Consider the following 12758-nt stretch of genomic DNA (forward strand, 5'->3'; position numbering starts at 1 on the left):
CACCAATAGGAAATCAAAGGCAAATCTTTTTTTTGCAGCACATCTGCAAATTATTCATTATGTTAAAGTGGACCCAAATTAAACATACAAGATTTCAGAAATAAAATCTATTTTCTAACTTATAATAATAAATAACCGCCTTTTTTCAGCTGCATGATGACAAATATAAAATATTTTACATTTATTGGAGGAACCCCTCCCTTCCTTTCATATTGCCGGGACAGAATCCGGCAGACTGGTGGAGTAAAAGGTGTCCAGCAAAGGAGGAATTACGAATGGCTGCCACCTGTATAACCCTAGTTATGGAAAGAGAAGGGTGAAAAGCATGCACTGAAATGCTCATAGGCTTGAAGGAGTGTTTATTTATCTTTGTATGTGTCAGAGTGGTGCAACTAAATATTTGAATTAAAAAAATGTTTGGTTTGGGTCCGCTTTAACTGATGTAGCCCTCTAAAGGCTTTCCCCAAGCAGAGTAGGACAAATCAAATGATAACTAACAGAGACAACTACTGCTTTTCAATGACAATCCCCCCACACCCAATCTTCTGGCAAATATTTCTAATAGCCTTTACCGCCCACATTGACCGATGACTACATCTTTTCAATGGAGGATTTGCCGTCTCCTTTTAGGGCATCCTTGCAGCTGTAGTTGGGTAGCAGAAATGTGGGACTAGATAGCTTTACCCAACTGAAATGTAACTTGCAGCGTGTACTGCCTTGGAAAGCCACTGATATGCGGTAACTGAGGCCATAATGTAATACTATACTACTCAAAGAATGTAGCATTTGATTGGCTGTGACGTAAGCCAAGGGGTTTACTTAACAGGCCAATGAAATGCTACATTCTGCATGCTTAATGCCTGTATAGACGCTAGATGGATGTCGCCTTGACGGGACTTCACAGCAACATCATTGGGCCAACACTGTACTGATGCATCGTTAGCCTGTAAAAGGGGAAAAGGGTTGACGGAGCTGCACATATGTGATGTCTTGCGGCGGGAGGGGCGAGTGGGGAGAACAAAGCTATTGGCTGTCGCTAGGCCGTGTTGATCAGCTTGGCGGATAACTGGTCAAGTGGCAGTCGGGGGCTGCTGTACAAACCCATTATAGGCAAAGGCGGTCACTATTTGCAGCCTCAGCCCACTTTAATCTTGCGTGTGTGATGGCCTTAATGGCTTAAGGCTGGTTATACATGTATCTATTTTTCTAGCTGACATCCGGCAAATTTAATCCCATTTGATTCAATTTGCTGCCCATTTATTGCCCTCATCGCATCTGATTGTGGGCAGTTTAGCGATCCTGATTAGACATGTTGTAAAATATAAAGTGATCAAGTACTCGGTGTGCTGTGCACCCACTCTTGCTATATTACCTCCCAAATGACCTATGTGCACAATCCGACAATTCATTAAAAATTAAGAAAGAAAATAGCTTGGAGAGTAGTGATGTGACAAACTGGTTGTACGTGAATTTTAGTGAAGTTCGCGTTTGCCCCATACTTTAACATGGAGGTAAACTTTGCGAATGACATATCACTATTGGATAACATACTGGCTTTTTTGTGCACACAGATTAATAAAACCTCATTATTTTTTAATCTTATTACTATAAAAAGGCAGATCAAATCAACACATAGATCTCAAAAACTATGGCCTACATGTCTAAATAAAACCTATACCCATATGCAGTGATAAGGAGACTAGCATGAGTATGGTAGGGATTAGTCTGTGAGCTCCTCTGAAGGACAGTTAGTGACTATGTACAGTGGTGTGAAAAACTATTTGCCCCCTTCCTGATTTCTTATTCTTTTGCATGTTTGTCACACTTAAATGTTTCTGCTCATGAAAAACCGTTAACCATTAGTTAAAGATAACATAATTGAACACAAAATGCAGTTTTAAATGATGGTTTTTATTATTTAGTGAGAAAAAAAACTCAAAACCTACATGGCCCTGTGTGAAAAAGAAATTGCCCCCTGAACCTAATAACTGGTTGGGCCACCCTTAGCAGCAATAACTGCAATCAAGCGTTTGCGATAACTTGCAACAAGTCTTTTACAGCGCTCTGGAGGAATTTGGGCCCACTCATCTTTGCAGAATTGTTGTAATTCAGCTTTATTTGAGGGTTTTCTAGCATGAACCGCCTTTTTAAGGTCATGCCACAACATCTCAATAGGATTCAGGTCAGGACTTTGACTAGGCCACTCCAAAGTCTTCATTTTGTTTTTCTTCAGCCATTCAGAGGTGGATTTGCTAGTGTCTTTTGGGTCATTGTCCTGCTGCAGCACCTAAGATCGCTTCAGCTTGAGTTGACGAACAGATGGCCGGACATTCTCCTTCAGGATTTTTTGGTAGACAGTAGAATTCATGGTTCCATCTATCACAGCAAGCCTTCCAGGACCTGAAGCAGCAAAACAACCCCTGACCATCACACTACCACCACTATATTTTACTGTTGGTATGATGTTCTTTTGCTGAAATGCTGTGTTATTTCTAGGACAGATTTAACAGGACACGCACCTTCCACTTTTGTCTCGGCGGTCCACAAGGTATTTTCCCACAAGTCTTGTCAATCATTGAGATGTTTTTTTAGCAAAATTGAGACAAGCCTTAATGTTCTTTTGCTTAAAAGTGGTTTGCGCCTTGGATATCTGCCATGCAGACCGTTTTTGCCCAGTCTCTTTCTTATGGTGGAGTTGTGAACACTGACCTTAATTGAGGCAAGTGAGGCCTGCAGTTCTTTAGATGTTGTCCTGGGGTCTTTTGTGGCCTCTCGGATAAGTTTTCTCTGCGCTCTTGGGGTAATTTTGGTCGGCCAGCCACTCCTGGGAAGGTTCATCACTGTTCCATGTTTTTGCCATTTGTGGATAATGGCTCTCACTGTGGTTCTCTGGAGTCCCAAAGCTTTAGAAATGGCTTTATAACCTTTACCAGACTGATAGATCTCAATTACAGTACTTTTGTTCTCATTTGTTCCTGAATTTCTTTGGATCTTGGCATAATGTCTAGCTTTTGAGGTGCTTTTGGTCTACTTCTCTGTGTCAGATAGCTCTATTTAAGTGATTTCTTGATTGAAACAGGTGTGGCAGTAATCAGGCCTGGGGGTGACTACAGAAATTGAACTCAGGTGTGATAAACCACAGTTAAGTTATTTTTTAACAAGGGGGGGGGGGGCAATCACTTTTTCACACAGGGCCATGTAGGTTTTGAGTTTTTTTTCCTCACTAAATAATAAAAACCATCATTTAAAACTGCATTTTGTGTTCAATTATGTTATCTTTGACTAATAGTTAATGGTTTTTGATGAGCAGAAACATTTAAGTGTGACAACCATGCAAAAGAATAAGAAATCAGGAAGGGGGCAAATAGTTTTCCACACCACTGTATATATATATATATATATATATATATATATATATATATATATATATATATATATATATATATACTCTAAAGGCACGACGCTTTATAAATACAACATAATTATTATTATTATTATTATTTATAGAGTGAATAATAGAGTGAGTTTTACTTTGGGCCCCTTCGAGCACTATACATAACAAGTATTGTGGAGCACCAATACCAGCCAACAACAGTGTCAGAGAGGTTTCATCAGAGTGATGTAAACGGTTTGTTAATTATTACCACTATTCAAAGCACATAGAGGTGATGATTACCAGCGCAGCACCAATCAAGAGCTACTACAGCATTTGAAGGATGGAACCTTGTTGGGACCCTCTGGTTCAAGGGACCCCGGTGCAGTCACAACAACCTCTGCATTCCCTTTTGCCCTGGCAGTGAGTTGAGCATTGCTCTCACTGCTACAAGTCTTCAGTGGAATTATCAGTGAGTTGAAGATTTTCACGGTGCTTCTCCTGCGTTATCAAGCCTTTGTTTTAATCAAAAAGACCTCCTAGTAAAAGCAGTAGTCAGGTGCTATGTTTTATTAGTTCTTTTAATTTGATTTTAGGTTTTTTTTAGAAAAAAAATATTGTATTGCTTAAAGCTCAGTCATGCCTGAAATACCAATATGGTAAGCCTGGACAGTGACATAATCAACTTTTAAAATAAAACGCAGTCATATTTGGTATTGGATAGCAACAGATAGCAGAGAAGAGAAACCATTTAAGGCAGTTAGGCCCAGTGCACCTCAAAACCGCTAGCAGATCGTCAAAACGCTAGCGGTTTTTGGGGCTGATTTCAGAGCGATTCTAGGCATTTTTAGAGACGTTTTCTAAACATGCCTAGCGTTTTTGGGAGCGTTTTTGTGTAGCAGATTACAAATACAGTTACAGTAAAAGCTGTTACTGAACAGCTTCTGTAACAAAAATGCCTGGAAAACCGCTCTGATGTAGCGTTTTCCACAGCGGTTTGCGTTTTTCCTATACATTACATTGAGGATGAAACGCTTCTGAAAACAGCAAACGTGCAGCAGGAGGCATGTTTGCGGTTTGGAAAATACCTCAAACCGCTGGTGTGCACCAACCCATTGAAATACATTAGCCAAGCGTTTGCACTGGCGGATGCGGCTGGTGGATCGCTGCTAAAACCGCTCAGTGTGCACTGGGCCTTATTTCTATGAGCTGAATTAATACATTTTTGAATGTAAGCTTTCATGCCTACAAAATTCTCTTCCTCAGGCATAAAGTGCAACTTGTCTTGTACCATATTGCATTTAAGTGGGATTATTCTCCCAAAACTAAAATTTCAGTAACTACTCTTAGTTACATAAAAGAACATATAAATGCATTCCCAAGTATTTCCTGCGAGTAAAAACATTTATTTTCACTGCAGAGAGCAAAAGGAGTTTTCTTTTTATCTGGTCTTCGGCAAAGGAAAGAATCTCCATGTTTCTGTGTCTTTATTCTGCCCCACTACCACTGACTACAGCTGAGTCACTTCATCAGAGGGAGAGGGGCAGAGTGAGGCAGGAACAAGTAGATTTTTCCTTTGCCAATGACCACAGATAAGAAAGCTTCTAGTGCTCTCTGCAGTGACAATAAACAATTTTACACACAGGAAATACTAAGGAATGCTTTCAAATGTTCTTTCATGTTACTGAAATTTTAGGCTTGGGAGTATAATCCCACTTTAAAGGAACTTAAAATATTGATCTGTGGAATATTCATTTTGGCTTGAGCTACTGTTGACTCACCTGGAAGAAGAAAAACCTGTGGACACTTATGTGTTTCGCAGACACAGCTGTGTCTACAGCAACCTCAGGGCAAAATGAAGAGGTAAACAGTGATACTAAAGACTGCTGGTAGTATTGATTATCTTGCTGGCTCCGCTTCATATTGTGATATACATTAAGGTGCCCATTAACGGTACAATCTCCCGGGCGTTTGACTGTGTGATTGATTGGATCGAGTGCCATAAATGGTTCCGATCGACGACTAACGATCGTTCAATCGATCATTCCATTGATCCAAATTTTGTAAGGATTCTTTTAGTCTTATCGGATTGCTTATCATTTGTCACACCGATGGTGGTCCTGAACGATTGTTTGCGATCGATCGCAATGATGGGATCAGACGGTTGATCACTCAGGAATTTGGATCATTAATGGCCACCTTTAGAGAGTAACAGTGCTCTACACATTTAACTTGACACATATTTTTTAATTAGTTAATAATAAATACTGCAATTCTTGTAAAAGTTAAAGGATAACAAAGCGGAAGTAAATAGTAAATAGGAAAAGCGGGATGAGCAGGCATGCAGTGGAAGCTATCCTGATTCTCCTCTCTGCCCCTCCGATCCTGCCTAAATGCCCCCCGGCAGCCTCTTCTAGATCAGCATCCTACATCGCGCGGCAAGGAGCGCATGACGTCATGCCTGCGCAGTGATGCCCGACCTGGCCGACCCGGAAGGGGGATTTAGGCAGCTTCCACTACATGCCTGCTCATCTCGTTTTACCTATTTACTTTGGCTCTGGTATCCTTTAAAACAGGACTTGCTCTTCTTTAAAGTGTAACTGAAATTACATTGATGAAATTACCAGATTACTCATAATTTGTAGCAGTTTAACTTTTCGGTTTATTGTTATCAGAAAATATGCTTTCTTTGTCCTCTACGGACATCTTGCCCCAGAAGGTTTGTTCACAGTTGACTGTGCTCTGCTTGCTGGTGAATTGGCCCATTTCCAATGTTAGGATTGTCCCCCCTGCATCTTTCTATACTACTGTTATCATCTGCAATGTCTGAAACTAGAAGGAGATAACAAATAAAAGAACTGTTTTTTATTAGCAGAGCTTAAAGGTGCATACACACCTGTGATTTATCAGGTCCGCCTGTACAGCCACGTATCAGCTGTGTAGCTGACAACGTATACTGTTGCTATGTGGGGGGGGGGGGGGGGGGAGAAGGCGTCACATGATGGGCGGGTGTGAATGGTGTCTTCAAAGGAGTTGGCCGACCAACGGGTGAGTTGATCCGACGCGTGGATCATTCGTGGGTTGGGGGCTGCCATACACATGCTTGATTATTGGCTGAGGCGATTGTTATCGGCCACCTCAGGTGATTTAAGTAAAGCGTGTTTACAAGCCTTAAGGGTCTTTTTCCACTGCGGGGGAATCCATAGCGTTTCCCCACAAGTGATTTGAGCTGGAAAACACTGCCTATTCCGCCAGTAGCATTGCCGTCTGAATCGCATGCCGGTGCAAGTTGGAGGACATGTTGAATTTTACCGCAGCGTGCACCCGAACCCCTATAGCCGTGCTCAGCCTTCTCCTCCTCCTACCAGAGGCTATGGTTGGTGCACATGTTCACTTCTGGATATCTGTGCAGATATCTCCCATCTTCTGCCCCAATCAATGCGAGAAACAAACTGACTCATACATAAATGTAAAAATAATTTTTGTTTTCTCTTAGTTGATAATTTTTCATCTTCTCTTCAAAATAACTTTTTAGCACTTTGAAATTGAAAAAGTACTAAAAAGTTGGTGAAAAAAGTATTACCAAAATAATTTTGCATATTTTCTTGCTTGCTGGTGGTTTAAAGGGAATTTTATTGACAAGTTTGAAAATATAAGCTAGGAAAAGGAGGAAAAGGTAATTGCATATGTGCCAAGGTGTGAAAATAATGCCTAGGAGAAAACCCAGTAGAAAAAGATAATTGCATATGGGCCAGTATGAGAAACCATTTCAATAGAAAGGTTTAAAAGGAACCCGATGTGTGAGACTCATGGAAGCTGCCATATTTATTCCCTTTTAAACAATACCAGATGCCTGGCAGTCCTGCTGATTTTCTGTTCAGTAGGGTCTAAATCACACACCTGAAACAAGCATGCAGCTAATCTCAGTTAAAGGGAAAGATGCGCCCGGGTATTAGGGATGCTCATTCGGATTCCGCGGAAATGCAATTTCCGAAATTCCAATCGGAAATTGCATTTCCGCATCGGGATGCGGAAATCGGTAATGCAAGTGCGTTAGGCGGATTTCCGCCGGAAATCGCGGAAATTTCCGCCGGAAATCGTGGAAATTCCGCCCGACTTTTACATCGATTTTCTCAAAAACTATAAGGTCTTTTTGAAAACTTTTTTTGCATCTTGTTCAGGACATTCTGCTTAATAAACCCTGAAAATTTGTTGTTTCTAGGACTTACGGGGGCTTTGCTAATTAACCGCTAAAGTCGGCGGATTTTTACTGTAATGTAAAATGCAGAAAATCTGCATATGCTTATTTTCCGCATTTACATTACAGTAAAAATCCGCTGACTTTACCGGTTAATAGCAAAGCCCCCGTAAGTCCTAGAAACACCAAATTTTCAGGGTTTGTTAAACAGACTCTCCTGAACAAGATGTAAAAAAAGTTTTCAAAAACACCTTATAGTTTTTGAGAAAATCGATGTTAAAATCGGGCGGAATTTCCGTGATTTCCGGCGGAAATTCCGCATTGGAATGCGGAATTGGTAGCGGAAAGCGGAATCGGTATTTGGCAATGGCAGAATGCGGATTTACCGCGGAATGACCATCCCTACCAGGTGTATATAAAATGGAATAAAACCAGTTTAAAATCGAAAAAGGTGAGGTGGCTTACCTCAAATAATTTTATTTAGCAAATGTGACTAGATTAGCTGCATACAAAGTTGCAGGGGTGTCGCAGCGGCCTAGGCAACGGTACAGGAGACAAAAACGGGAGCCTAAATAGTAGTATGTTAGATAGGAAAAGCGTGCCAATAACCAATAGCAAAGGGAGCCTCTCTAGTCTATTCTATACTATCTATTGCTATTGGTTTTTCTTCTAATTGGCACTGTAATTGGCCTGAGGAAGCGGGCTGAGACCCACAAAACGCGTTGCCTGTGCTAAATAGTATTCTTTGTTAATTCAAGAATTTCGTTATTGAGGTAAGCCACATCACCTTTTTTGATTTGAAACTAGTTTTAATCCATTTTATACATACCCGGGCGCCTCTTTTCCTTTAACTGTGCTTAACTTACCCCCCAACGTCCCCTGTTGTAGGGGTTGAGACAGAACACCTGTGGTCTTTACCTCTGTGGTTCACTGTCACTTTTTATAAGGAGAGCGACAACATTCAGGACTGGCCAGACCACCCGGAGTGGAGTCGAGTTCATTGTCTCCACCTGCTTCCTGCGGTTCGTTGCCCCGTTGCAACCCGCCTTTGTGAGTAGTATTTCGAATTTCTTTTCTTCACGCTTTTCCTATCTAACATACTACACTATTTGGGCTCCCGTTTTGGTCTCCTGTTCCTTTTCCTCTAGGGTGCTGCGACACCCCTCCAACTATGTATGCAGCTAATCTAGTCACATCTGTCATAGACATCTGATCTGCATGCTTGTTCAGGGTCTATGGCTTAAAGTATTAGAGGCAGAGGATCAGTACGACAGCCAGGCAATGTGCACTATTTAAAAGGAAATAAACATCAGCCTTCATGCTTCTCTCACCTCAGGTTCCCTTTAATGAATCAGAGCCAAGCAGTCCATTTGTGAACTTGCAACTCAGCAGTATTGTAAAATGCAAAGCCCTCAGGGCAAAATGTCTGCAGAGGGATGAGAGGACATAACTGCTTATTACAAAATATTACGCTGAAATGTTATATTGTATATTACACTGAAAAGTTACACTTCTTCCAATACTGCATGTGAGTATATCAATGTAGTTACACCTTACAGGAAAATCTATCCAAAACTGATATTTACTTTTTTTGGTAGTAATGAATTAGTCACTGGCTTCTTTTGATTCTCACATTTTTCCCCCCTTATTCACCCAATATTGCAGTTAGCGATGGTCACAAGGAGCAGCTACAAGTACGTAGCTACTCATAATTGAAATTTAAATTAGATAGCGTTGCCCGCTGCAGGGGGTGGGGTAACTTACGTATTCTGCTGCCTATAGCCGTTGCGTTCAACTCACAGTCCGCATCATAATGCCACTACTTCCTCCTTCCGGGTTTTAAGAAGGAAGTAGTGGGGTTAAAGAGGAACTCCAGTGAAAATAATATAATAAAAAAAGTGCTTAATGTTTACAATAATTATGTATAAATGATTTAGTCAGTGTTTGCCCATTGGAAAATATTTCCTATCCCTGATTTACATTCTGACATTTATCACCTGGTGACATTTTTACTGCTGGCAGGTGAAGTCAAGGGAAGGAGATACTGCTTGCTTTTTTGGCAGTTTGAAACAGCTGTAAACAGCTATTTCCCACAATGCAATGAGGTTCACAGACAGGAAACTGTCAGGACCATAGTCCATCACTCTGTGTGAGGGGTTTCACCACAGTATTAGCCATACAGACCCCCCTGATGAGCCGTTTGAGAAAAGGAAAATATTTATCATGGGAAAGGGGGTATTAGCTACTAAATGGGATGAAGTGCAATTCTTGGTCACGGTTTCTCTTTAAGTAGAATGCATTGGCTATAGGCAACGACATTGGTAAGTTAACACCCCTATTCTGCTGCGAGCAGGGCTATCTAATTTTCATTTTTTATTACGAGTAGCTTTGTACTCATAACTACTCATAGTGACCATCGCTAATTTTAGTATTACAAAATGATTGATAATTAGGTAGTGGTAATAAGATCCTTTTGTAAGGGTCCTGGGCCAGCAGGGACACACCAGGCAACAGAGGCCCTGGGAACTAAATGAAGCCGGTGTTCTATTTTATAACCGCTATTAATGAATGCCTTTCAGAGCAACAAAAATGTACATGTAAAATATACATGTCACCTACACAGAGCTAAAGCGGCCATTTTGTGAATTGAATCAATACTGTGTAGCCAACATCATCAACAACAGTTTGGTCCACAAAATGGTGGAATAGCAATAAAGAAAAGGCATAATAAGCTAACAGAGACTGCAGCGTTTTTGCGCCGGGCAGTGGCATGCCACCTTTTCTGTTATTGGCTGCCTTTTGCTGCTATATAGGAAAAGCAAACCGCTCTTGCATGTGGCCAGCCACGCAGCTGCTAACTTTCCAGGCCAAAGATAAGTCCTTAGTTCCTACCTGAGACTGAAGAGAGCTACATAAGCCGCATGATGCATGAGGCAGCCAGACCTTATAAGCAGAGGACAGAACAACGGATTCCACCTTCACCTCTAGTAACTTTCACTTTTGTCTTAGGGTACCAACACGGAAACTGAGCTGAGGAAGAGGAGGCTGAGTTCGTATCATGTGTCAATGGATTTTTTGGATGATCCTATGATGCGGCAAAGGGCTCTGAGCATAGCCAGCAATCTTACAAATACCATGGAAGGTAAGGTTTCCATACTTATCACATGATGTTTTGGGGCAGTAGTACTGTTTTCATTGGCATTATGCAATTGTGGTCCATAATCCGCCTTGTCTTGTGCAATGTGGTCTGACCTCAGCTATTGCATGTACACCATCTGAAATAGCAGGTCAGAGAAGACTATTATCTTAATTATTATTATTCTTGTTAGCCAGCTCCCAATAGTAAAATATTGGCAGTGATAGATGTCACAATGCCTGGTTTCCATTCTTAGTAAGTATCTAGGGCATTTATGGTTGACTCTTTCTGTTAGCTGGGTAGGGTGATGCACTTTTTAGAGGAAAATATAGAGACAGCAGGAGCCCAAAGTGGTGGATTACCTCCGGGCAACGGAGAAATAAGTGTAATGAAGTCTTACTCACAAACGAGAGTTGCAACCAAGGCAACTAACCAAATAAGCAGGTGGAGGTAATAAACCCGTCTCCACTTGGGTGTTCCTAGATGTCTGTAGGTGTGGTCCCTTTCCTGAAAAGGTCTGGAACCAGATGCATGCAAGCAAGGCAGGCTGGGAACTAGATTCCCTCCAATGGAGGGTAATAGCACAAAAGGGATAAAAGGTGCCCAAATTGATGATAAAATGCATCAAAAACACATAAAAGGAAAATGAGGGCTTACTTCTAAAGATGACACAAAATATATGGCAATCAAATTTATTTGAGAACACTCGTGATGTGTTTCGTGGGTCTCTGCCCACTTTCTCAGGCAAAATTAGTGCCATGAAATCTAGCAAGACAAAGCTCTGACCGCCTCTTATCCCCTTTGATCTGTTTTTGTTACTATCTGGGAAATGTTTTACTATAGGGCATACATGTCAAACTCTGGCCTGCGGGCCAAATCTGACCCTCAGAGCCATTACATTTGGCCCTCAAGTGGTTTCCCCACTTTTCATTATGTTTAGCCCTCTCAAGACCACCAGGGAAGCTATATTGGAAGTGAAGCCCTAGCTCACATTGGAAGCCATATAGGGAAGGTAGGGGAAAAGCACTAAACCCTAGGGAACTGTATAGGGGAGGGTGGGGGCCACTAGACACCAGGGAACTCTATAGGGGAGGGAGGACCACTAGGACCCAGGGAACTGTATAGGGGTTCAGGAGGGCCTTAGACAACAGAGAAGTGAGGAAGGTAGCCACTAGATATTGAGGTTGGACCGCCACTAGGTCCCAGTGTACATTTTTGGCCCACTTTGCATTTGAGTTTGACACCCCTGCCATAGAGGATTGGTTATGTTCAGCTGAAAGATGGAGGAGCAAGGACAAAACCCCATGATATAGCCAATACAGTAGAATCCCTTTATAGTTAACGCCAAGGGACGGAGCCAAGTAGATTACTATATCAGAATTAATCATATATTGTATATTGGTACAGGCGCGTAATCGGGACCAGGGGACTGAGATTACTATAGCCAGAGATTTACGATTTCAGAGTTTACTATAAATAAATATTACTGTATAGCTGCACCGTTAGAAAGTGATTAAAATGAACATCTCTAGGTGCTTTTTTTCCAATTTATTTCACCAAAAGGCTAGAGTTCTCTTAAATAAACAGTCTTCAGTCATCATAACCTATTGCACCTACTGTACAAAGCTGGCATATAACTGGTGCATAGAGTCGTTTTTCACCCTTGGTTGGTCTTTGCTGTGTAGAACATTTTGCTGATGTAGGCTTTCTGTCATGAAGGTTAATTTACACCTTCTAGATGCCGATTAGGCAAAGAAGACACATGGATGCGGGACCCACATGACTCTGTCATATTTTCCGTAGAAGTCATCAGGGAGGCAATGGCTTGACATTTATATTTTCACTTGGCTCTGCCCTGAGCGTTAAGGTTTTATCAGCGTCAGACTTTACCAAAGAACTGATTACAAATCCTGTCAGTCACTGTCCAGTTTAAAGTTATGTATTCCATCCCGTGAACCAGAGGTTCTGCATGTCTCAAAAGGCTTTTTTTTTAATTAATTAATTAATCGTTTTGTCACAGAGAAAGAGCCAGTTAAAATAGGAGTTTTAGT

The 12758-nt window shown here is 41.4% G+C and overlaps 1 protein-coding gene across 1 annotated transcript in view; it reads left to right on the forward strand.

Annotated features, from left to right (window-relative positions):
* The window catches only part of LOC137525001 (sodium channel protein type 2 subunit alpha-like), a 310605-nt gene that overhangs the window by 177417 nt on the left and 120430 nt on the right, over nucleotides 1–12758 (forward strand). The window contains exon 13 of the mRNA XM_068245618.1: nucleotides 10581–10713. Within this exon, the coding sequence (XP_068101719.1) occupies nucleotides 10581–10713 (133 nt within the window). The remainder of the gene's footprint in view (nucleotides 1–10580; nucleotides 10714–12758) is intronic.

Source organism: Hyperolius riggenbachi, chromosome 7 (genome assembly GCF_040937935.1).
Source record: "Hyperolius riggenbachi isolate aHypRig1 chromosome 7, aHypRig1.pri, whole genome shotgun sequence".
NCBI lineage: Eukaryota > Metazoa > Chordata > Amphibia > Anura > Hyperoliidae > Hyperolius > Hyperolius riggenbachi.